The following is a 27270-nucleotide window of genomic DNA, read 5'->3' as shown; positions in this document are numbered from 1 at the left end:
TCGCTTAGTGTATCTGGCATTGATTTGCGTAACATTACATTTAGGTGGGAATAGAAGAAGGCCGTACCTCTTGGGAAACAGCTCTGGAAACCAGCCGAGGTGGAGGTTGGCTCGCCATACTGGTGGGCGCCTCGCCTTTCACGCGAGACTTGCTTTCCTTCCTCGCGTCACTCGCACAGAGGCCGGTAAGTAGTTCCCAAGCATATTACAAACGAACAAACACGCTTTGAGTTCGCCCATACGAAGACAGTGTTACCTTTTTAAAGAAAATTATAGGCTAGCGCTTGGCTGAAATTAGACCTGCTAGCAAGTGAAGATGCAGCCTAAGATAGAACTTGCTTGCCTTAAAGAAGCCATTCACTCTTGATGTGAAGGTGGTGTTTAATATAGACATATTAAAAGTGGAGGGGCAAACTGATGCCGGAAGGGCGTTCCATATCCTAGCGGTTCAAATTAGAAACGAGGAGGCAAATCGCTTCGTACGTGTCCGTGGAATTAAAATGCCGATGCACTCTTATATTCGCGTGAGTTATATTCACAAAATATAAAGAATTTTCTTTTTGCTTTTCAGGGAAGCGATTTTGGCGATGAATTTCGATTATGGATATTAGCTGAAGATCGCGATATTCCCACGAATTTATCGAATATGTGCATTAACGTTGTTCTTGAGGTTGGTCTAATTCACCTTTCCATTGCTGTGCCTTTTTGACTATTTTGTTCTAGTGATCATAATATTCAAATACACGCTAATATATTCTCGGAGCTCTAAATATTCATTAAGTTTGCTTGAGGGGTCTTGAGTGTGAAGGAATCCTTTATCCCATGAAACGTCGTTCATCACAAAGTATATTGGGTACTTTGTCTCCTTTGCTTATCACAATAAGCTCAGTATTGCAATTTGTATTTTTAAAACCTATTTAGACATGGTAGGAAAAAGTTAGATAAAGAAAAGTAATTTGATCAGAAGGGTGGTAAAATGTTAAAAAGCTGAAAAATCAAATGACGTAGAAACGTATATATTTTTTTTATTAATAACAAACGGGCGCCTTGAAACTGTTCTAAGGGAAACATCATAAGTCATCGGCCCGCAACCTGACTGTTGCAACCATGTGAAACAAGGGTCCACGCAGGACCCTTGTTTCACATGGTTGCAAAGAAGTTGCATTCATGCCGTTACTCCTCGAAGCGTGCATACAGCATACCGAAACAACTCGAAGAAGTTTCACTTCCTTAGCGTGTAGATTATTTATTGTTATAGACTAGACATCCATACAAGTAACTGTGTATTTTGTAATGTTCAGGCAGCAGAAGGTGTGAAGCGCAACGTGTGCAACACGTTGAGCGCGTGGGGCCGCGTGCAGGGCGACGCGGTGCTACTAGGGCTCTTTGCGCGTCTCGCGCTGTTCCACGCACTGGTGCAGGAGCGTCGCGCCTACATCCCGCAAGGTATTGCCTCTAATTCGATCTGCTAGGATATGGAATGCCCTTCTGACATCAGTTTTCTCTTCCACTTTTAAAGTACCCTTTGACCACTTTACCTTCAAGTAAAGAGTGAAGAGGCATCTTCTAGGCAAGCGAACTTACCCTTAGGCTGCATCATCACTTGCCAGCAGGTCTGATTAAAGCTGCTCGTAAGTGCTAGTCTATTTTAAATTGATTGAAGGTGTAACATCGCAGGTTGGTCGCGCTGGTACGCATGGGAGTGGGGCGACGTGAGCGCGAGCCGCGCGGCCGCGCAGCAGGCGGGTGGCGGGGACGCGGCGCGCGAGCTGTGCGGCGCGCTGTACGCCGCGCGCGCGGACGGGCGGCGCGACCGCGAGCTGCTGCGCGCGCTGCTGCGGCGCTGCATGCTCGATGCCGCCAGCGCGCTGCCCGCGCCGCTGCCGCTCTCCAGTAGCATGCAGGTATACTGTAGTTTTACACAGTTTACTTTTTTTTTGTTCCGATACAAGTTATCCCTTGACTTCAATCTCACCTGGTGGTAAGTGATGATGCATTGTAAGATAGTAGCGGACTTACCTGGGAGGGATATGGAAGTTTCATTAAACCCATACTTACCCACACACGGCATCGTCCGGAACGCTAAATCGCTTGGTGGCACGGCTTTGCCGGTAGGGCGGTGACTAGCCACGGCCGTTGTGTTGTTTTACTTAAGCCAATATAACTATACCAATCTATTTGTAAAATCAATGTCACCAGGAGTATATAACAGCGTATGAGGCGTTGCCCGACATCGACTCGCCGCAGCTGCTGGAGCTGCCGGCCAACTGCCGCATTGCGTGGGAGAACAACGCCGCCGGGAACATCGTCGCGGGGCTAAGAGGTACCTCATTTTATTTTATTTTGACCATTTAAGCCGTATTAATTAAAAGAGACTATTTACTCTTTATTTAAAATAATTTAGTTGCGTTCAGAGTCAGTACCATTGTTAGATTGTAGATAGATTTAGATATTCTTAAATTAAGTTTGATTGTTTTGTTATAGAATTGAACACGACTGCGGCAATCAAAAAGACAGATGCTAAGACTCCTTTGAAGACACTATTGGCATTGTGGAAAAAGTTAATGTCCGGCTGTCCTCTTATCAAATCAGACTATCATGTCGAAAAGGTATGCAATTAAAGTCTTGGGAAACCAATAAAATAAAATGTTGTACTATATTTCATACTTTACTTTTATCCGGTAAACCGACATTGGAATAACCTCATCAAAAAAGCGAGCACGAAATTTTTTGATATTTTTTTATTTAAAAATTATTATTATTATCAGGGATTTGAACTCTCAAACTGCCCCTGGTTACAGTAATGCATTCCTTGTACGTAACTTCTTTCTTTTATCGATTTTCTTTAGAGGTTATTAAGGCCGGTCATTTTTGTGTGAGTGAGTGATTTATTGTTTATTTCAAAATTATAAGAGCATTTTCGATGAAAATTCTAAATTAACACAAAACAATATTAAAATAAACCTTCCTCTTTATTCACTCGATCTATTGATGAAAATCGCATTGAAATCCGTTGCGTAGTTTAAAAGATCTTAGCATAGATAGGCTACGGCGGGAAACGTCTTTGTTTTACCTATAGAGAAGTATGGATTGTCCGTCAGAAAACTTTTTTACGCACTCTTTGCAAACATAAGAAGCGGACGTTTGATCCAACAAAATAAACTATCGATTCATCGTTTCGCTGTCTGAAACGACAGATCGTAGAGACAAATCGTACCATATACGGAATATCAGGTGGGTGGCGGGTGGTGGGGCGCGGTGTGCGCGGCCGAGCTGCGCGACGCGGGGCAGGCCGCGCGCGCACTGCACGCGGGGCTGGCGCGCCTCGCGCACGCCTCATCGCACGTGCCCGCTCTGCTGCACAAGGTAACCCAAAACATACTTGTAACACGCCACATCGCTTACCCGCCTTGAAAAGTCGCTCATGCTTGACCAAAAATTTCATCATGCGGTTTGCCATTATTATTTTCTTTAAACAATCAAAATATTATGTATGAAGAACTAGCCAGCGCCCGCGGCTTCCTTCAGGAAACTATAAATCTTCTTTATTCCGTATATTTCCTATGGAAATTTCGAAAAATCCGATCTTAATCCTGTCTACATTTTAAAGGGGGCCTCTATGCAAAACATTAGCTTTCTAGGTCCAAGGGTTGGGGCCAGGCGTTGATGAGTCTGGTTGAGCTTTGCATGGAACAACAATGAGGCTGGTTTGGATGCTCCTCAACGGAGGTAAAAGCACATACGCATCCTTCAATCAATAAAGAGATGGGGGCGCATCCTCATGTTTCGCTCTATTATGCAAAGCAAATCCACATTTAGTGGATACCCTGCTGCTTTTGATTGATCTTTAAAGAAAAATAATTGCCTTGTATGCATTCCAGGTGCCAGATGAGTGGCAGCTGCAGTGGGCCGGTCCCGATATACCGGAGGCGTATCTCAAAGAGTTCTGTTATCGTGCCCGAGCGGCGGTCGAGCGAGCTCGAGCGAATGAACTCAAATCTAATGAGGACTATTTTCCTACAGGTATGTATTTTCTCTTTGTTGGGGTTCCAAGATACTTGAATGGCGACCTCGCACCAGCGCAGCGTTGGTAGACCCACCACTAAGTAGACGGACGACATCAGGCGAGTCGCAAGGAGCCGCTGGATTTAGGCGGCGCAACACCGTGGCGTAGGGAAATCCCTACAAGAGACCTATGCCCAGCAGTGGATGTCTATCGATTATTGTTGATGATGATGATGATGATGAGAAATACATCATGTACTTATTTCTCTTTTTTATCTCAATATGAGACTTTCAAACCACTCGTCTCCGTTACCAAAGGTTATATTTTATTTTATTTATTTGGATTAACAGGTTAACTGGGAAAGAATGCCTTTAGGTATTAAGTTTCCCTATTACATTCTATTTTTATGCGCAATAAAAAGTTTAAAACAAACATAAACACCATTTTTATTGATTGTGTGTAATCTTAAAACAAGATATGATTTTTTTAAATTATTTTTGTGAGATAGGCTTGCGCTTGACGACATCATGCTTAAAAAAGCAATGATGAGGTGCCTTGAATGATAGGTTGGAGCGCGCGTGCCTAGAAAATGGCGATTCACTCTTGCTTTGAAAGTATTTAGGTTAGGTATATAAGTTTTAACCAGAACGCTAGCAAAAACAAAGGATTATTAGTACTACCCAAACGCAATCCAATGTCAATAACCATTTGTCTTATCTTGTAGTTTTTCTGATTTAGTATTTTTCAAACCTGCAATGTATTGTAGCGTGCAAAACTTGGGTCAATGCCCCAGTTACTATGCGGCATTGACTCCGAGTGGCCTATTTACGGAATGTTCGTTGACTTCAACGGTTAGTCAGATGTTTTATTTGCAATATTGAACTTTAAATAAAATACAGGTTTTTTTTGCTTCTTTTTTTTGTGGCACCCTATCAGTAATCATCAGTACTATCAATCTATCTTCATTTTTGCTAGCGTTCTGGTCACACCTTGTATGTGGCAGGAAACACGGACTCCAGAAGGGCATTCCACAGTGATTCGGTCAGAAACGTTGAACAAAACGTTTCGTGCGAGTAGATTGGATGTCAAAATCATAAGGATTCAATGCTTGCTCCTACAGAAGTGGACCTGCGTTCGTTCGTGCGTCCGCAGCGCGTGCTGTGCGGCGCGCGCGCGCACTCGGCCGCGCGCCGCGCTTGCTTCGTCGACGCGCTCGCTCTCACTGTTAAGTGGGATGTTACCACTGGTATATTTAGTTGTACATTTTAACGGTAGTTTATGAAACGGGTGTATAATAGGGGTCAAGGTTGTGAGGGAATCTTAAATGAAGCACATTTTGTCAAGGAACCTTCTTCCTTCTTTAGGGCTGTGCATGATACTGCATGCATGTGCATATGATGATACTGCCATTGGCGCAATTAAAGTGCCATTAGCCTACTTTGTCGTATTAGTTTACAGACTGCGAAAAACCAAATTAAATTTTTAAAATGAATTTCGCAGACTCCTTTCATGCCCTTTAAACATTATTTATGTTTAGTGCCCAAATCGGTCAGTTTAACTACACGTCTGTAGCCGTCTTTAGGATTATGTCACTTTGCAGAGAATATTACGGACGGCATGGTAGTGCGCGGGCTGCAGCTGAGCGGCGGTGAGTGGCGAGCGGGCGCGCTGCACGCCGCGTCGCGCGCTGCGCCGCCGCATGCGCCCGCGCCGCCGCTGCTGCTGCGCTATGTGCCGCAGGTGGGTACACAATACACATATCGGTATAATAAAATATCATGGGTTGATCATGATGATGGTCATCATGAACAACTTATCGCCAGGCCACTACTGAGCACAGTTCTCTCGGAATGTGAAGGTTTTAGGCCAAAGTCCGCCGTTCTGGCCAAATGTTGATCGCCATTGACTTATACTTTTTGATTGTCAATTGTGGAATTTGTAAAAATGTTTTTTTCACAGTTAATTAAAGCAAGATATATATAATTGCATATGCACAAATAAGACAGCTGTGGTCAAATACAGCGCTCCAATTTCACACATTTTCGTAATGAAATAGACCAAATATACAAGTAAGTACGCTGGAAAAGGTCTATCTCTTACTTAGTACTTGCAGTTGCATCCTGATTACCATTTTACCGTGATGTAACGTAATTATTTAATCGTAAGGTAATTTTGAGATGTGAAAACTCGTAAGGTTTATAGAGCCTCATACTCTTATTCGGTTTCGCAGGACGCGCAGTCGGCCCCGTACGGCGAGCACGCGCACGCGTTCGAAGTGCCGGTGTACGCGAGCGCGGCGCGCGACGACGAGCTAGCGCGGGTGCGCGCGCCGCTGCACGCACAATTCGCACCGCGCACTGCGCTTTTACACGCGCTCGCGCTCTTTGTAGCGCCCTGCGATTGAATTCTTGCGCGCGAAACTAGTAGTGACGTCTGAACGCAAGGCATGACTGCACATAGCCACTCATTGACTAGTAAATAGCAATACAACCAGTACAAAATAATCACACATCAAAGCTTAAAGCACTGCACGCGACGCTGACGCACGACCTAAGAGTCGGTACTCGATACCACTTTAAAACTAGTCTCCAATGTTTTAGTATTTATTTATAAGGTAACTTGTGTAATGTTAAGGTTGAGAAATAAAAGATTTAATATTTTAAATAAAGTTTTATTTGTAAAAACATTCCTTCCACAAGGTATTTGATATACATAAATCTTTAGTGAGCTGTGACTAGAGGGATTGGTCGTGCTCATACATGGCTCATACCTTACTAACAATTTCGCTAAAGGAAGATTTTTACATAATTATAGGTAAGTATACTTAATTTTAAAAAACAATAGTAACAATAAAAATTTACTTTATAAACAAGTGCATCACAGCCAGTTCATCGTGTTAAGGCACTTGGTGAAATCTGATCTTACATATTTTTTATGATTAAAAATGTAAAAATATATAAGGTAATATGTTCTTCTTTTCCTTACATTTGTCTACATGAGCCGATAAAGGAATGAATTATTCAGCCCTCTCACTTGCACACTATACGATGGGTATAAATAAGTGAGTGAGAGGTTAAGATTAGCACTGCCATTTCTTTGTTATGGGATTATTTATATTTAAACATTTATGCCTTAATCACATTTTATGGCATTACTGAAATTTAGTTAGCTGCATGAAATCATAAGGACAGAAACTAAGACGCAAACCCCGATCCCACACGACGCGTATTTATTCAAATCCACTAACTACATCACGTTATGTACTCAGTATGATATTATGTGTGTTATGTGTATGTATCTTTCTAATATGCAAAAAAATATATATTCTATTGTAGGTAGGTATACCAAATTTTTATATTCTTATGTATGTGTTGATTTATATATATTATTGGATAGTTATTTGTTTTATGAGTTACTATTTTCGCCAAAAGGGTAGTCACATGTGATAAAATTGCCTCTTCGCATTTCATCTTCCCATTTATTAATTTATTTCTTTGTATTAAATGTTTTGTGTGGCAGTAAACAAAATTTGATTTTGGCAAATATACTACATGGGTATTCTAGCAGAAAATGCGTCGCGTGACATCGGATCGGGTAGTTTCCCTCATAATGCAATATATTTTATTAAATAATTATTTTATATTTCGACACATAAGGCAACGGCTACAAACTTTTTGGTCCCATAGACTTGAAAAAAAATCTAACCTCATTTTATTTTTATAACTAGACCAAATGATGAAACGCATTAAACCATCTAACTAAAGCAATCGTAAAAGAATTTTATTTTAATCTGAAACTAAGTACATAAATATTTATAAAATGGAAGACTCTTCAATCATACACTTTCTCATACAACTCTATTTTAATCTCTTCATCATTTCGTGATGAAGAGATTAAAATAAGCTGCGTCCCAAACGCTACTGTTTTTTTTAACATTTGTCCATACAACAGATGTCAAAAACAATTATTTTCGAAATCACTAAATATGAAAACATTTTGTATAGTCCGTACAAAATGGTTTCTCACGCGCCATTTTAAGTCTGTAGGTCAACTGTTACGTCAAAAGTATGGTTCACCTTTAAAATAACGACTCTAAAATAGTACTTTTGACATGATATTTAACACATAAAGTTAAAATGGCGCGTGAGAAGTCATTTTGTACGCATTATATTATATGAATAGGATCATTGTTATAATAACGCAAATCAAAATACAAAAGCAAATCGCATACCTATGTACAAATAATACATAATATTTTAGAACTGCATTAAATTGACTCCCAACCACAATTGATAAAATTCCTTTACGTTAACTTTCCGTTCACTAAAATATACACATTTGCAAAAAGTAGCAACCAAAATAAAAACTGCAACAACATAATAATACATATAGGAGCTAAATATTTCAGATCTGCCTAGATTTACGACACGAAAAACAATAATCATAAAAAAACGATATTATTATTTGGACTGTTGAATTATTAAAAAAAAATTCAAACATATAATATTATGCAGACCTTTCTTTCATTACAAAATATGTGGTCTACAGGACTTATGAGGCGGATCACAATTTCACAAATCACATTCCAACTATCTTATGCCCGCGACTTCGTCTGCGTGGATTATACCACCTTGAATTTTTAAAAACCCTATCTTAGCGGATGTCTACGTCATAATAGCTATCAGCCCAATCCGTCCAGTCGTTTGAGTTGAGCGTTGATAGTGCAGTCAGTCGGTCACCTTTTCCTTTTAAATATTCCCTTATAAAACCTTCCCACAGATTACATAAAATGGACTAAAGGAGATCACATTATAAAAATAGCTCCCCTAATTTGAGTTATGAACACAGAGTAGCTAAGAATTAACCACCTACTTTAAAAATATAATATGCAGCATTAGGGGTGAACCCTACTATAATAATAATATAATTAATCGTTATTATAGATTTTTTTGAGTTGATAAAATAATCAGTACAACCATATAAAACATTGAAAGTTAAAATGAAGCTTTATACGTAATCAAACTTATTTAAGTTCACAGATAAACTTTTTTGATCAAACAATCAAAATAGTTCACAGTACGATTCTCTAAATGCAGTAAAATGGCCAAACAGCAAATCTTATATTTTCTAAATTTCTTATACATAAATATAATAATAAATAAAAGTACATTTCATACTAAATAATGGCGATTCATTTTATTTTGCTTTAGTATTTTCTGTCCAAATATGAATTGGTAGTTAGGAATCGATTTTTCTTTGTTACAGCTAGTTTGAAATTTTAATATTCAATATTGTAATAATCTCATCGCCAGCCCACTACTGAGAACGTATCTGTCTACTTTCAAAATGAGAATAGTTTCGTGTTTAGGCTACAGTCCGCTGGCCAATTGCAGATTGGCAAACTTCACACACCGTTGCGAACATTATGGAGAATCAAAGATTAATTAGAAACTGGAAATTCAACTGGAAAACTTTAAGTATAAATACGATTTAATATATCAGCAAATGTGGCAGTTATAAAAAGCTACCTTAGTTCGCTTTTTTACTGGGTTTATTACTGTATGAAGTAATCGCGATAAAATTTTATTTTACCGAATATTTTATCAACATACTAAAGATTTTTTTACATTCTATATAGTTATTTAATCTCATACTCAAGGATCTACTTATAGCCTAAATCATACCTATATGAATTTTAATTGAAGATCAAATATACTTACTTAACACAACTAATTAGTTTAAAAATCACTGCAGATTTCAATTATATATATTTTATTCTAATTGACAGATAATTTTACTAAGAATTATTTATTTTTATTGAAGAAATAAATTATAATTTGGTCTTCAAATAAAAATCATCTAATTATTATTAATTATTAAGTAACATCGCATTGATACAAGCTTATAGTTGTAACACAACAATTATCGACTTCTAGGTCGCAACATCATTAATAACAAAATAAGATCAAACGGTACGAAAAAATACTTTAGTAAAATTTAGTTGCATGACAGTTGTTTAAAGTTATGGTTACAGCTTATTTTATTTAAAAAGTGAAGCGAAATTCGGACACTTTTGTGCAACACACGCGTAGCAACACAGACTAAATAGATATTGGCGGGGATTTACGCACCTTTTACGCCTACGAGCTCAGTAATTCAAAATAAGCCAGCCCGTTATTAGGGTTCGTTACAAGTAAACTCTGATCTCTATCAATAAAAGAAAAATGGGTTGCACAAGTCAAGGGTTTTTAACTTTAGACCATTTTATCTTTAACCTTAGCCTGATTAGACCAGTCGACGGCGACCGTTAGTCTGTAACTTATATACTTAGAAGTCGTAGGATCTACGACTGCGTGCGTATACTTAATCATTGAGATATGAATACTGACATGTGAAAACCATTTAGATACTTTTTATTTGTGGTTAAAGATTAACGGTAGCGTAACTTTAACCGCCTGTTATGCAACTGGACAAAAGTATTTTCCCCACTATAAAATCGGCCTAGTTAAATTAAACTAAACACATTGGCACTACAGTTTTTTAATACCTATTCTATATTATCCATTATAAAAAATATGCATAGGAACACTCACTAACCTATTGTGAGTTTGTGACACACTATTCACGGATATATGTTAGGCTTTTCGATTGAAATTTGACTGTGACCTAATCCAAATGTTAATGTAATAAAAAATTGTAACATTGCTTTCAGTTACGAAAAAACAAACGGTAAAATTCTTTATTAAAATTTATCAGTAAAACTACAATTTAAATAAATCTAATGACATTTGGATTCGTCGGTCACTTAGTGGGTACGATCATAAGATATAGATACCGTAATTATTAAATGCCTATAATCTCAATGGATATAAATTGAGCAAAATCCATCTTTCCTAAAAAACATTGTTCCATTATTAATTCCGCGCATCACATTTCCATTTGAGCTACGAAATTAATTGACACGAATTGAAAATCTTCCCAGGGGCGCGTACGAGTCGCAGAGATTCAGGCTGAGAGCTATAGAACATACTTTGACTTTGCTTACATATAGGCTTTGAGTCAAAACGAGACAGATTTATGCCAGCAATTATTTAACGTTGTCTCGTTTTAACAGTGTCTTAAGGCTAAACAAAGACAAAGTGATACTATAGACCTCAACTAAGACTTAAACACTAAGTGCAAATATGGCACCACTTTTACTTTCTATAGCACCCCGTACATATCAGAGTATTTGATATAGGAACATAGCGACTGAGATGCGCGCGCATCTTGGAAGTTTATCAATGTTTGTGTCTTTGAGCATCGCTTTGCTGTTTAAAATAAACAGTAATTGGGTACAGAACTATTCTTAGCGTTAGATTTTGTAAAATAAATTGAGAATTAAATACAAATATGAGAAGTCAATTATAGTACTAAAATTTGCAAAGTGCTTGTGAGACGTGATATACGAAACTGGTAAAGCCCACTGGGATCGAGATGCTAAAAGATTGAAGTAAAATCTAAAATTTATTAGTAGTTTTTATTTACTACGTATTGTTTCGTAACCACAGATTCCAAAACATGTGTCCAACAGCACAATTCTCACTTATAAAACGTTAGAACTTTGTTTCCAAATAAAAGAGGCGGATAATTTAAATTTAATAATATTTTAACTTTAACCACCAAAGTACAAGATATGCAGTCCCAGAGTTTATGTAACTCGTGCCAATAAAGAAATGAATCCAAAATGGCGGCGTTAATCATTCCGTCTCACTCACACATTATATAATCCCATGTATAATGTGCGAGTGAGAGGGAATGATTAACGCCGCCATTTTTGATCCGTTCTTTTTATTGGCACAAGTTATAGTTATTTTTTTATGGCTGAAATAAAAAATAAGCTAAAATATTTTTTCCTACGAACTAGTTTTAACCTTACAAACTCGTATATATTTTTTTACAATTTTGAGAAATACACTGCGATATCGTGAGCTATAAGCGGCATCACTAGCGTGATATCGATATAAATGCGCTATCATGGGTAAGCATAGTTCTTTACGATCACTTTTTGACAACCAACAGCACTTTGTACTTATAGGAAGGTATCCACTAGTAGACTCCTGTAGTCGGGCCAGAAAGGTGCGGCAAGTATTTTGTATGTATGCAATACCAGCCCACCGCGCTTATAATCGGCGCAATTTCATATAAAAATAAGCAGGCTAATTTTTTCGTTGCAATGCGGCCCAACCCGAACCGCCTGCTGGACGCTAGCCATAATTATGGTGATCGAAGATGCGAGTTTTTGCTAGAATAAAATAGGCATGTACCCAACTATTGTAAGCATGTTAAGGAGTCAGCAGCTGGGCTCGTGGTGGCGCGGCGGCGGCTGCGTGGTGTGAATGGTCTGCACCACGTTGATGTAGACGCGCGGCGCGCCGGACGGGCCCGCCGCGCCGCTGTCCGCTCCGCTCGCGTTGCGGTTATTGTTCGAATCCTGCGACAAACATTTCTGAGATTCATTAATGGTGTTGATGATGGAATCTAGCACTCATGTCACGGTCAACGCTAAGATGGGAAAAAGGAGACCAAAACTAACTTAGGCGTCACAGAAAAAGAGTTCTGACGCATTTTTCGGTGAAAATATTTTTTTCTAGATCGGAGTGGACGCATCGTCAATCAATACAAAAAAGTTAAGTAAATTAGCGAGTTCCTATCTCGTGTGTCTCGGGATGTACGGTAATGGTATGGTGACTTAGTTTCGCACTTTACTTCACGGCAGCGGAGCCCAAACGTCCAAAGGTTCGCATCAAAAGCATGGGTTTAACGTCTTCGGTCTTACATGGCACTAGGCAACTCTTAGTGCAAATAGAGTCGTGGCATGGCCCGGTCGCGAATTACCAAGTCACGCCTGGTACAAATCGGATTGCCATAGTCGCTGTACCCGCTACTTATGATGAATACATGCGTAAATGCGAACACGCACATAAGCGTGGCTACACGCAGGTGGCGGGATGATGATTTCTCTAAAAAAATAAAGAGTCACCCATCCGGTAGGTACGTCTATTTTCTTAGTTAGTATGTAGACAGATGAGCTACCAACCTGACACACGAGCGTGGTGGCGCGCGCCGCGGCCAGCTGTGCCGACAGTTCGCTCGCCGCGCCGCTCGGCGAGCTGTGGGCAATATGCACATTGTTAACTGCTAAAGTGGATATTAAAGCATGCACCGCAAGTCAGACCGGTACACTGTACTAATAAATTGTACATGAAAAAGTTGAGTGCGCCTCGCGTTTGCTAACTATTTAAAATTATAGATTTAACTAAAAAAAGTACGTCAAATTACGTTAAATGTTATGACGTCACATCTGTGAATTTCGTACAAGCTCCCTTACTAAGAGACCGTTTTGAGGTTTGATAAAAAAGTCGCTAATTTGACTAATAGTCATCATCCCTATTGCTTGCTACTCACTCGGCGCTGTCGCCGTGGCTGCCGCCGGGCGTCCAGGTGCTCGCGACGGTCTCGTCGTCGACAGCGAGCATGTCGCGCTCCTCGTCGTTCACAGATAGCGCCGCCAGCCCCGCGCCGTCGTAGCTGAGGTGGTACAAATGAGAACATAAAGTAACCCAACTAATAATGAAGCTTATAAATAAAGTAATAAAACTAAATTTTACGTGGCTTTTGTAAGTATACTAGATAAAATTTAAATTTATATTTAATTAAACTACTTAAACTGGACTACTTCCATACTAATTCATTAATAATATAAATGCGAAAGTGTCCGCGAACCAACACACATGAGAGATATCTTGGGGGAAGGACAAGGATATAACATGAAAAAGGCTACTTTTCGTACCAGCAAATTAAAGAATTTTCACGAGATTTTTAAACATCTAAATAGGTATCCACGTGGTATCAAAGTGCGTGCGTTTAATAAATGACCAGCCGGGCGATTCAAAACACTCGATTCGGTAAGTTATCGTTCGAACCGATAACTCACCGAATCGAGTGTTCTGAATCGTCCGGCTGGACAGACTGAACTATATACCGGCTCACCTGAGCGGCAAATGAGACCCGCGCACGTAGTAGGGGCTGTTGTACACTACCGCCTCCTGGCTGTCCGCTGACTCGCGCGCGCCGCCCTGCTCCGCGCTGTGGCCCGACGGCGTCCGCTTGATGAACGGCCATTCTATACAAACATAACAGATTGCTGCTTATTCAGTTCTACACAATTTTTAAACTAAAGTAAAAAACTAGTTATAAAAAAGATGAGCGATTTATAAAGATTTAGAAATGATTTAAATTTATTAATTATACTTATTTCCAATGTCAAATAAAACGCAAAACGCATAACATTATTTATTTTATAAAGGACTATAACAATTATCGTTAAGATATAATTTAAACTCAAAAAGATTCGCGATGCAATGAGGTGCATCCTCGTCACCCGTGCAGGTGACGTCACAATGATTTGACATGCTTTTTTTAGTTTTATCGATAATTTAAAATGGTTATTACACTTAAAACTAACAAAAGATGTGGATTTTATGTATTTTGGATGATTTTAATAAATAATTTAATAAATAATCGCTGAGAAGCAATGTATTATTGACATAGGCAAATACTTATATAAGTACAAAATATTATTCGAGTTCGGAAGATTCAAGGTCGAATCCAACCAGTAAATGAATTAGTAGTCAGATGTACGAACTGAATTAAGCGTTATTAGTGCAATAGGTCACTGATATGCGTCACACTACGCATAATGAGTGCGCAATGCACTTTGCAGTGTTTAAACGTTTCATCCCAGCCTTGATTCGCTATCTTTAAGGAAAACCCAAAAGTAATTTACTGCAATTATTTTATTATGAATCATAACTACACCACGATTATATTTACAATATAACCGTGGCCTCCCTGGCGCAGTGGTAAACGCTGTGGTCTTATAAGTGGGAGGTCCCGGGTTCGATTCTCGGCAGGGTTTGGAATTATATAATTTCTGAATTTTTGGTCTGGTCTAGCGATAGGCTTCGGCCGTGGCTAGTTACCACCCTACCGGAAAAGTCGTGCCGCCAAGCAATTTAGCGTTCCGAGACGATGCCGTGTAGATACGAAAGGTGGGTTTAATGAAAACTGCCATACCCCTTCCAGGTTAGCCCGCTTCCATCTTAGACTGCACCATCACTTACCACCAGGTGAAATCGCAGTCAATGGTTAACTTGTATCTGAATAAAAAAATGTTACCTTCATCACCGCGATTGTGTGTTTCATCGTGACGCTGCTCGGGCGAATGCGGCGGCACGGCGATGTAGTGCGCGTCGTAGGGCGGCGGCATTTCGGGCGCGCTGGCCGCGCCGCCGTGCAAGCCTGCGCCCGCGCCGCGTGTTGACTGCACCGATGCCCCTGTCACTAAACAATAAGAATTCATAAGGTTACTAGGCTGGACTCATTTGGGTACGTGACCCGAGATGTACACCTACAGTGGCGCGAGACGCCGGCAGCTATCGATTCCCTTCGATCTCATAAGAGAGAGAAATCTATACTAATAAATAAAATTGGAGTGTCTGTCTGTAATTTCGAAATAACTACCTCATATTAAGCTCATATGGTTATTTGAACGATACCAACACTGAATCACACGTTTTTTAAATTTTTGTCTGTCTGTCTGTCTGTCTGTCTGCCTGTTTGAAAAGGCTAATCTTGGGAACGGCTGAACCGATTTTGACGGGATTTTCACAGACAAGTAGAGAATTGACCAGGGAGTAACATAGGCTACTTTTTTAACCGACTTTCAAAAAGGGAGTTGTGTTTTTCTACCTATGTACGCCGAAATCTCCGAGATTTCTGAACCGATTTGCGTCATTTCTTTTTTAATCGATAGAGGAACTTTGCGACATTGTTTCATAAAAAATTTGGAGTCCAACTCCTCAATCCTGATGCTGCAGGGGATCTGACCAATCCACGCGGGCGAAGCTGCGGGCATCAGCTAGTAGATAATATAAGACAAGATAGAAATAGAGGCGTTTATTAAAGCAGTGCTGAGCGAACTGAATTGCACTTCATTGCGTCGTAACAAGAGTCGCTGTTTAGGTATTTAAGCGCTTACGCGAAATGAGCTTTCTGTATACAAAGTATTCTGCGCTGTCACGGCCAGTGCAAACAGAAAGAGTGGAGTGGAGTCGAATCTTTTTGAAAACTACCTAAAGTCTAAACAAGATGAGTTTAGGCTTTAGGTAGTTTTCAAAAAGATTCGAATCCACTCCACTATGTACTTTGGTATACCGTTGAAATTGATGTTCTGAGAACTAAACACGTCTGGGCTTGCTGCGTTCAACCACCATTACTTCAAAGTAAATAAAGCTTAGTTGAGCTGTTATCGAGAAAGATGCTGTGTCTCAGCTTACGAACATCTACAAGTCAATAAATATTTAAGAATTTTACAAACTTCCTATCCGTAATTGCAATCATTTGATAAATTATTTAAGTTAACATTGTGTCGATCGATGGATCACGAGCCATAAATACGATCATAAAACCCAATCCTTGCTTATAGCAATGATATCACCGCCGCCTTTGTGGTTTAGACCTTCAAATTAACCACTTGTAGGTACGATACGAGTAATTAGGTCAGTTACTCGCTTATGAAGGTGGAAGTATTGCGAAGGATGTAGATGACGATGACTATACGACCAGCCGAACAGCAGACTGATGATAAAACAATTGCATTCATTAATCACATGCCAGAGGTGGCAGTTGGCAACGACGATGTAACGATTTCGTTCGACAGAGTATAGACTCTGTCGAACGAAAGCTGATAGCAAAATATTTTCTAGCACTTTCATAATCTGGTTGGTTGTGGAAAAACTGTAAGTATCAATTACAATCACAATTGTTGTAAATGTGAATTAATGCAATGCATTGTAGCCAATATTGAGCGAGCGTCAACCAAACAGAGGTGATTGCGATCGTGACATTGCAGCCGTCATTTTATCGTAATCAAGCCCCCGGTTGGTTTATCTAGATTTATTAATTGATAAAAAAAATCCTTGATAAAATTATTGGAAATTTAATTTTGCCACTATGCAGTAGCGAGTACAAGGTTTTGAGTCAGGGTAAGCATTAGTCAGGTCTATTTAATGGCAGGTCATGATGAAAAATGAGCATTGAGCTATTTGAATAAGGCCACTGCCACTATGTGACCCTTGCCTGCTAAAGGGTTGGTGACCACTGCCATACAGTGAAACAAATCCTCCACCTCCGACTAAAGGCGGTATGAATCAGCTTCTACTAGTTTATCTCTAACCGATGACCGGGGCCGATCAGAACGCGCAGAAGCATTAATAAACCTAAATTATTTTTAGGAAAAAGTTTAAAGACGAAGGTGACTCACTAGCCAATATCTTAAAGGTGTAAGTGTTTCGAAGCACGTAGGTGACGATGAACACCACCAGCGCGAACAGCAGCAGAGCCACGACGCCGATGATGCCCCACACGTAGGCCGGCACCGCGGCGTGCCCGTGCGCGTCGGCCGCCACGCATTGCAACGTCACGTCGCCTCTGATATCCTCCACCAGGCTGAAGCAATAACACCAATCACTTGTTCAAAATGTCCTTAACTCCGGTGTAGCTATACATACTTATAAAAGCCTGCATTAAAGTATTCAGTATTATCTGCACTTCACTTTGGTTTGTTGGTTTGTCCTTCAATCATGCCACAACGAACCAATACCCCTTTGATTTCTACACGACATCGTACCGGAACGCTAAATCGCTTGGCGGCACAACCTTGCCGTAGGGTGGTCTAGAAGGAAGTCTCCCACCAGACCAGACCAATTCCGGGAAAACGGGAGGTCGTCAACAACGTTATTTTATTTTATTGTATTCGTTTGCCAACAGATACTACACGTACATAAAGTAGACAAGTGTAAATTAAAAATTTGTAACACCCCCGAAAGTGAAGGTTACGGTAACTAGAAAAGAGCTGATAACTTTCAAACAGCTGGACCCATTTTCTTGCATTATAGCTAAGGACACTCTCGATCAAGCTACCTTTTAGTAAAAAAAAACTAAATTAAAATCGGTTCATTAGTTTAGGAGCTACGATACCACAGACAGATACACAGATACACACGTCAAACTTATAACAACCCTCTTTTGGGTCGGGGGATAAAAATTAAGACTTAAGAAGAAGCCTATACTGCTGTATCAATATACCTGATGCAGCATTTTTAACATGAAACTTACCCTGTGATACAAGAGCCACATTCCGCTACAGATTTGATGCACTGGGAAGGCACCAGCGGCGGGCTCCGCTTCAGCAGCTCGCAGTCGAGGCAGGGGCGACACACGTACGCGACATCTCGGTCGCAGTAGTAGCCGGTCTCGCATTGGTCGTCTGTTTTACACGTCAACGGCTGCGCATGCGCGCCCATGTAAACGTACGCAGTAGCCGCGCAAACTACCACGGCCCTGTAAAAAACAATAAAAAAATAAGATTCCCACGGGATTTCTAAAAACCTAAATCGACGCGGGCCAAGCCGCAGGCATCATCTAATTTCTGAATAAAATGGATGTGAGTGTTACACACATAGGCTACCTACCTAAGACGGACTGGACGAAACTATACCTACCTAAGGTTTTTTTTTTTAATTTTACGACGAAACCCTAAATTTAATAAAATTTGTAGTTCCCTTGTAAAACATGGATATCTTGATGCATCACAGAACAAATCCCAGCTCTCATTATGGAAGTAGGTACATGTATCATGTATGTATCATTCATTATTTCCATACTTCCATTATACAAATTAATATTACAAATGCTAAAATGTGTCTGTATGTCTGTCTATCTGCTAGCTTTTCACAACCCATCTGCTTAATCGATTTTGACGAAAGGAAAATAAGCGTGCATCCCGGGGGCGGATATACTACTTTTTGTCCCGGAAAATCAGAGTTCCCACCGAACGTGATTGTAAAAAACCTAAACCACGTGGACGAATTCGCGTACATCATCTACCCATTTGATATAGAAATAGTTTGCATCCTGGAAACGGGTATAGGCTATTTTTTATTCCGGAAAATCAAAGAATTCCCACGTGATTTTTGAAAACCTAAACTCAACTACTATACTACATATAGTATCTATTATTACAATTAAGTTAATATAAGTACATAAATTACAATTCTATAACATAAACATGACATAAAATTTATTAGAACTAAAGCGATATCAGAAGAAGTGATTCATAACTTCACTTCATAACGTTCCCGGTAATGAACGATTATTCCTTTTAAGGTGCATGAGACGGGACGCCCGCGAAATTAAAATTTAATTGGGTTTTTCGCAATTTGTAAATTAATACGACAAAGTAGGCTTATGGCATTCTAATTCCGACAATGGCAGTATCATCTTCACGGGATTATATAAAAATCTTTACTTGAAAGTGTTCCGTTTAAGAAATATATGTACAATGGTTACTTGAGTTTCTTTCACATAACTAGAACAACAATAGAGAACATGACGTCTGTCTTAATAAGTACGAACTGTAATAAGCACGAGATAATTACACATAAACAACATATTGTGTTATGCTTATGACTTATGTTTCAAAACAAGTAGGTATACAGGTACTACATAGGTACCTAAGCACAAGTGCAACCTTCGTCACTCGAGATCGTTGCACGGCGCGCGCCGCGACCGGCCTCCGGCTTCGCTGACGCATCGAATGGGACGATAATGATAAAATGGCCTGATCTGCAACACCACGCGCCTTATCTGTCAATGTTTATGCTATCTTGGTTTACAATAATTACGAACTAACAATTAATTTCATTTATTAATTAGCTCTTTTATGTTTAGATATTTTACTTTTACTCGTAGGACGTAGATAACAATTACAATCAAGTCATTTTACTTATCTAGAATATTTATTTATTTACTAATTTAATTTGCAATCATTCACAGGAGGTACCTACTACCGTACGTAGGTACGCATCATGATGTCATCGAATTTCTTTCTCCCATCAAGTCACACTGTTACTTGTTGCAACGTTTTCTTTTTATCCACATGAATTCCCAACGAGTCACACTGAGTGTGACTCGATGGAGAAAAAATCAATAGATTCCCAACGAGATACACTGTTACACGTTTGAGTGTGACTCGTTGGGCACCCATCTGACGGACGTGGCACGGCTCGGGCCCGGCACGGTCTAGCATAAATAATCAGTAAAGCCGTGTAGGTAGGTATTAGAAGTAGAACCAGTTACCAGTTGAGGCAAGTATAAATAAAATACTTTTAGAAAACATGACTAACAGAAGCTTTGCAACATGAGGTGTGCAAAACAACAAAAAGGATAATCGGCGAGAGCGAGCGATACATCGGCGGCGCGAGGGAAGAGTCGTTACCGAGTCGCCGATCTGCTTATTCACTGCACTATTTTAATTTAATACTAAATCCACACACGTGTCCTGTACGCGAGCTTCTCTCTAAAACAGACGGTGATGCAATCAACGATAAAATTACCTACTTGAAACTTTCGTTTATTGTTGGTCCTCAGAATGTGCTTTAACAATTCCACTTATTCCTTAAAGTAAAACTAACTTCACAATTTTGATTTTTAGGGTTTCGTACCCGAAGGCTGCCAACCTTCGCTGTCCGTCCGTTCGTCCGTCTGTCCGTCAATGAGCTGTATCTCGTGAATCTTAATAGATACCTAGAAAGTCGAAATTTTAACATAATGTGTATTTCTACAGCCGCTATAACAACAAATAATAAAAATTTTAGAACGGCCGCAATAAAAATAAAAAATAATTTGAGAGTTATTTCTTGTAAATTGGCACGGAACCCTTCGTGTACGACTCCAACTAGCACTTTATCGATTTTTATCATGTTTCTCCCTTGTTTCTCCTACACCCCTATCGATCTAGTTCAGAACGATAAATTTATTATTGCACCTGACTCAAACATGTTAAAACTTGTCAAAGGGATTTGCTTCATCGCTATTGTCTGGTACCAGCTAGGCCTACCAAAAAAAAAGCGGCCAAGTGCGAGTCAGACTCGCGCACCGAGGGTTTCATACTCGGGTATTTTTTCCGACATTTTGAACGATAAATTAAAAACTATTAAGCATAAAATAAATAAAAATCTATCTATACTAATAAATAAAATTGGAGTGTCTGTCTGTAATTTCGAAATAACTACCTCATATTAAGCTCATATGGTTATTTGAACGATACCATAACTGAATCACACGTTTTTAAAATTTTTGTCTGTCTGTCTGTCTGTCTGTCTGTCTGTCTGTTTGAAAAGGCTAATCTTTGGAACGGCTGAACCGATTTTGACGGGACTTTCACAGGCAAGTAGAGGATTGACCAGGGCGTAAAATAGGCTACTTTTTTAACCGACTTTTAAAAAGGGAGTTGTGTTTTTCTACCTATGTACACCGAAATCTCCGAGATTTCTGAACCGATTTGCGTCATTTCTTTTTTAATCGATAGAGGAACTTTGCGACATTGTTTCATAAAACATTTGGAGTCCAACTCCTCAATCCTGATGCTGCAGGGGATCTGACCAATCCACGCGGGCGAAGCTGCGGGCATCAGCTAGTTTTAGAATAAACAGGTAAAGCCCCTTCATATGGTACCCCACTTAGCCCAGTAATTTGGGCGTCAAAAAGGGGCTTATCTGGAAAGTTTTCAGAATGTTATGCAAATTGGTGGTTTTATAAATTTTGATGTGCTCTTTCCGAATTTTTATTTTGCCACCTCGTACCTTTGCCGCTCGCGCCGCCATCTTGGAAAAATGGCGCCCAAAAACAGTTTTTTCACGATAACTTCTTTCCCATTCATTTTACGACCAAAATTGCTATGTAACAATTAAACTAAATACAATTTCCTACAATTTGTGTAGTCACCTTTTTTTGTAGACTCAATAGTTTCAGTGTACGAGCGCCACAAAGCCCACTCCAACACTCGTTTTGGCTAAATAACTCATTTCCACACCACCATGTGGTACAGTGAGTGGCGTGATTTTTTTTTTATGGTATCTCCAGGAGACGGTAGTCACCTTCAATTTAAGCCATCACTTCGTTCAGAGAATACTAACACTCTTCAGAATTCTGCTCGAGATAAGAGTAAATATACTGCATCGCAGTTTCGATCTCATGTGAATATGGACCTTTTTTTTGGGTTTCGAACCCAAAGGATGCCAACGGGAACTTATTACTAAGTCTCCGCTGTCATCTGTCCGTCCGTCCGTCCGTCCGTTTGTCTGTCAGCAGGCTGTATCTCGTGAACCGTAATAGATAGAGAGTTGAAATTTTCACAAAATGTGTATTTCTATTGCCGTTATAACAACAAATAATAAAAATTTCAAAATGGCTGACATGAAAAAAAAACAAAAAAGTAATGTTATTTCTTGTTTGATGGTACGGAACCCTTCGTGTGCGAGTTGGGCTTGCACTTGACCCATTTTTTTATTTTTTTAGTTTGTAGTGCGAGGTAAAATTTTTCATGCACGAATTGCGATATTGTGTATTGACTGCGACCACATTATAAACATGCTCGAGACGCCGAAAAATCGGTCAAGTGCGAGTCCAACTCACATAGGAAGGGTTCCGTACCATAATACAAGAAATAATGCTCTTTTTTATTTATTTTTTCATGACGGCCATTTTGAAATTTTTATTATTTGTTATTATAACGGCAATAAAAATACACATTCTGTGAAAATTTCAACTTTCTACCTATTACGGTTCATGAGATACAGCACGCTTACAGACAGACGGACAGACGGACAAGCAAACGGATGACAGCGGAGGCTTAGTAATAAGGTCCCATGGGCATCTTTTGGGTTTAAAACCCAAAAAAAAAGCTCATACGCACGTGAGATCGAAACTGCGATGCAGTATATTTACTCTTATCTCGAGCAGAATTCTGAAGAGTGTTAGTATTCTCTGGTCGAACTGATGGCTTAAATTGAAGGTGACTACCGGCTCCTTGAGATACCATAAAAAAAATCACGCCACTCACTCTACCACATGGTGGGGTGGAAATGAGTTATTTAGCCAAAACGAGTGTTGGAGTGGGCTTTGTGGCGCTCGTACGCTGAAACTATTGAGTCTACAAAAAAAAAATGACTACACAAATTGTAGGAAATTGTCTCTAGTTTAATTGTTACATAGCCATTTTTATCGTAAAATGAGTGGGAAAGAAGTTATCGTGAAAAAACTGTTTTTGGGCGCCATTTTTCCAAGATGGCGGCGCGAGCGGCAAAGGTACGAGGTGGCAAAATAAAAATTCGGAAAGAGCACATCGAAATCTATAAAACCACCAATTTGCATAACATTCTGAAAACTTTCCATCTCATATTACAGAATTACTGGACTAACTTGGTACCTATAGTTATCTTACTTTGAAAATTGAAACACGTTTTTTTAAATTATGCAAATTTACAGTTTTCGGATTTATTTCTTTACTTGTCCTATAAGACCTATCTACCTGCTAAATTTCATGATTCTAGGTCAACGGGAGGTACCCTACAGGTTTTCTTGACAGACACTACGAAAGGACGGATGGACAGACAGACAGACAAAAAAGTGATCCTAGGGTTCCGTTTTTTTTTTCGAGGCACGGAACCCTAAAAACCAGTCAAGTGCGAGTTGAACTCGCATATGAAGGATTCTGTACCATCGTACAAGATATTTTAACATTTTTATGTGCAGCACTGCAAGTTAATGACAACAGCGCCATCTGTATGTGATAATTTTTTCGTGAACGCATTTTTATTTGTGTGATGATATAATCACAAATTCACTATTTTCGGATTTATTTCTTTACTTGTGCTATAAGAATAGATCAAACATGATTCTAGGTCAACGGGAAGTAGGTAGGTACCCTATAGGTTTTCTTGACAGACAGGACGGACGGACGGACGGACGAACGGAACGGGCGAACGGACAGACAGACAACGAAGTGGGAACGACAAAGGATAAGGGTTCCTTTTTTCCTTTTGAGGTACGGAACCCTAAAAACATTGAACAATGAGTGAGAAGTTTAAAAAGCTAATTCAGCGTTATGTGCCTATTATTATTTTGTGTGTATTGATTTCGTCGTAACTAGGTCTATCCATAGTCCATACGTACCTTGTGTCTGTCTGTCTGTCTGCTAGCGGTAGGTAGGTCCCTACCCCCTACTACCTAATTATCGAAAGCAGTATCAATCATTATTAGGTATCATAATCATAACATTCAATGAATAACTACGTATGTGTTAGGTATCGGCCGCTCTTGTTTGTGATGCGTCACGAACGTCTTTAAAGTTTAAAACGGTGCGGCATGGTGTATGGTTTTGCACGGTTACAGCGCTTCATGTATTTTATTTAAAAAAAAATGAAAGAGACAGCCGCGATCCGGTTTTTGTTCTCGCGGTAGGCTTTGGCTAGGGCGGAGAGTGCATGAGTCACCATATCGCGGGACTGCGAGTGCCAAGCACGGGGTATCACAGCACCGACAAAAAGTAAAAAACTTAACAAAATATTTCTAAGTCGTTAGTCGCGCGCGCAGGTTACTTCTCACTTCTCAGTATAGGGGTAAAGCACTTTGCGCGCACGCCGCCTGTGATATAATTTATTATGATGCAATATTACGTCATATTATCACACACGACACTTTGTATGCTAATTTTGTACTTAATTGTAGTTGTTTGTTAAAAATATTTATGTTTGAGATACAGGACTAGGAGGAAGAGCAGAGACTCTGAGATACAGATTTTTTAAACACTTCTAGGGTCCCGACACAATTATGTATTGTGAAACGACTTAGGTACCTATCTACCTACTTGTTAACACGCTTTTATTAACTCGCTTTCTTGTCGGTTTGATTGTTTGTCTGTCGGCACAAATGAAAATAACTTCCGAAGAGCTAGAGGTTTGAAATTGTAGTCATAAGTTGGAATGGGATGACAATGCAACATTAACTTGCTTTCTTGTCAGCTGTTTATTAGTCTTTCAGTTTCGTGTCAATCAGTTTGATAAAAAAAAACCCCGAATAAGATTCGCGTACCGAGGGTTCCCTACGCGGGTATTTTTCCGACATTTTGCAGATAAATCAAAAACTATTATGCTTCAAATTAAATAAAAATCTGTTTTAGAATGTGAAAGTAAATCCCTTTCATATTATACCCCACTCGGTAAAGTTATCTTACTTTGAAAATTTAAACACATTTTAATTATTTTTTTTCTGTGATGCAACCACAAATTCACGGTTTTCAGATTTATTTCTTTAAGACCTACCTACCTGCCAAATTTCATGATTTCATGGGAATTTGATGATGAAGTCATCAGATGACAAAAATCGGATAAAACTGGATGACAATGCAATATGAACTCACTTTCTTGATATATCTATGAGCTATATTTAAAGTCTTGTAAAGCTCATCCAAAAGTTAGCTGTTTTAAATTAATTGCATTTTTTAGTTTCGTACATCAAAAGGAAAAACGGAACCCTTATAGGATCGCTTTGTTGTCTGTGTGTCTGTTGTCTGTCAAGAAAACCTATAGGGTACTTCCCCTTGACCTAGAATAATGAAATTTGGCAGGTAGGTACGTCTTATAGCACAAGTAAAGGAAATAATTCGAAAACTGAATTTGTGTTACATCACAAAAAAATGTGTTTCAATTTTCAAAGTAAAATAACTATACCAAGTGGGGTATCATATGAAAGGGGTTTACCTGTACATCCTAAAACAGATTTTTATTTATTGTTATGGATAATAATTTTTGATTTATCATGCAAAATGTAGGAAAAATCAAACCAACTGAGTACCAAATCCTTGGTCCCTTGGCGCGAGTCTGACTTGCACTTGGCAGGCTTTATTTTACAGAACTGATGATAGACAAGATAGCAAGTTAATATTGTATTGTCATCCAGTTTAATTGATATTTAAAACAGCTAAAATAAATTGCTACTTAGTTCAGAAAGTTAGTTTTAAAGCTGCAATATATTTCATATTTTCGATGACCTGAAGAAGGTAGCGGGGAGCAGGTGGATGAGGACCGTGTTTGGTGGCGCGCTATTGGAGAGGCCTATGTTCAGCAGTGGACGCTTACAGGCTGATGGAATGGAATATATTCCAAACTACACAAACTGATTTCACAAAATCTATTTATTAGGGCTAAGCTAAATCTAGAACTCAATATGATGAATGCAAACATATCAAATAACAAATCTAAAGCTATCTCTAACTGAGCGATCGGTACCTATGCATAAACAAGGGACATTCGCTTCCTCTCCATTTAACTAAGCGTTTAGCAGAGTGACAAAGATAAAATAAATTTGAATTTCATTGGTTTTTTAACAGACTTCCAAAAAAGGAGGAGGTTCTCAATTCGTCGGAATCTTTTTTTTTTTCAGTGAAAGAATTGCACATTGAAACATTGAACTACACTGGAAAGTACTTAATAAGGTTTAACTTAAGTGAGTACTCTATAATCTCTAATTACTGGAGCTAATTCTAAGACTATAAGTTAATTATCATCATCATCTTAACCTGTTTGCATAGCCAGCACATTATTAAGTACAGGTATCCTATCAAATTGAAAAGCCATAGTCCACTACACCGCCAAATGCAGATTGGCAGACTTTACACATTTTAGAGAACAATATGGATCCTCGGTTCCTTCTTATTACAATTCTCGTAGGGATTTCTAATTTTTTTGATATAAAATATAGCCTATATCACTCAGGAATAATGTAGCTTTCTACTGGTGAAAGAATTTTCAAAATCGGTTCAGTAGTTCCAGAGATTACTGACCCCCTGCAAACAAAGTTAAATACCTCTAATAAAATAAATAATTTTACATACCATTCCATGATTAAGTTGTAACTTGTAAAAAACTCTATAAACACACTACAGTATTATGCACTACACACCAACTACACAGATATTGTTCCTAATAGGATCAACCACAATTCACACGACACAACAATTGTATCAACTGAGGAATACTGACCACATACTGACTGATTCAACATGATAATATTTGCTTCATCTCGATACAAACAATACAAAAACAATAAAAAAATTGACAGCAACCTGCTTGGAGAGAAGACAAGTCTCGACATGCTCGAGTTTCATCCTCTTTCTCTGTCATATACAGTTTATTGAAAAGAGCACGAGACAGCTGGCCACAGACCAATAACAAAATCCGTGCATATAGGATGTCAGCTGTCACCACCAAAGAGTAAGACTAAGACTGTTTCACTGAGCTGTGTAGCTCTGGATTCTAGTC

At 39.1% G+C, this 27270-nt stretch overlaps 2 protein-coding genes across 9 annotated transcripts in view; one reads left to right on the top strand and one right to left on the bottom strand.

Moving 5' to 3' along the window:
* LOC123866132 (cytoplasmic dynein 2 heavy chain 1) overlaps window positions 1–6615 on the top strand; it is a 66047-nt gene extending 59432 nt beyond the window's left edge. Inside the window, exons 67-77 of one of the 2 annotated variants that reach the window (XM_045907490.1) lie at window positions 45–185; window positions 572–670; window positions 1302–1446; window positions 1678–1904; window positions 2200–2323; window positions 2485–2609; window positions 3235–3366; window positions 3882–4023; window positions 5127–5252; window positions 5607–5746; window positions 6237–6615. In XM_045907490.1, the coding sequence (XP_045763446.1) occupies window positions 45–185; window positions 572–670; window positions 1302–1446; window positions 1678–1904; window positions 2200–2323; window positions 2485–2609; window positions 3235–3366; window positions 3882–4023; window positions 5127–5252; window positions 5607–5746; window positions 6237–6410 (1575 nt within the window). In that variant the 3' untranslated portion in view covers window positions 6411–6615. Of the gene's footprint in view, window positions 1–44; window positions 190–571; window positions 671–1301; window positions 1447–1677; window positions 1905–2199; window positions 2324–2484; window positions 2610–3234; window positions 3367–3881; window positions 4024–5126; window positions 5253–5606; window positions 5747–6236 lie in introns of those variants that run through there. The other variant, XR_006796140.1, reaches the window with a different exon arrangement.
* Window positions 6616–6664: 49 nt separating this feature from the next.
* LOC123866138 lies at window positions 6665–27128 on the bottom strand. 7 transcript variants are annotated; one of them, XM_045907500.1, is made up of 9 exons: window positions 20296–20326; window positions 19624–19756; window positions 18227–18451; window positions 17373–17557; window positions 15227–15391; window positions 14039–14171; window positions 13454–13576; window positions 13086–13158; window positions 6665–12479 (listed from the first exon to the last, which is right to left on the bottom strand). In XM_045907500.1, exons 1-9 carry the CDS (start codon window positions 20309–20311, stop codon window positions 12339–12341), a joined length of 1194 nt encoding a protein of 397 aa, XP_045763456.1. In that variant the 5' UTR covers window positions 20312–20326; the 3' UTR covers window positions 6665–12338. The 7 variants fall into 7 exon arrangements, with proteins under 7 accessions (XP_045763456.1, XP_045763457.1, XP_045763459.1 ...); XM_045907501.1 differs by lacking the exons at window positions 19624–19756; window positions 20296–20326 and adding an exon at window positions 27075–27128; XM_045907503.1 differs by lacking the exons at window positions 19624–19756; window positions 20296–20326 and adding an exon at window positions 26844–27068.
* Between the last annotated feature and the right edge of the window lie 142 nt (window positions 27129–27270).

Source organism: Maniola jurtina, chromosome 6 (genome assembly GCF_905333055.1).
Source record: "Maniola jurtina chromosome 6, ilManJurt1.1, whole genome shotgun sequence".
NCBI classification, from domain to species: domain Eukaryota; kingdom Metazoa; phylum Arthropoda; class Insecta; order Lepidoptera; family Nymphalidae; genus Maniola; species Maniola jurtina.
Note: the sequence above shows the minus strand (reverse complement) of the source record. Positions and strands in the feature narration are given on the sequence as shown.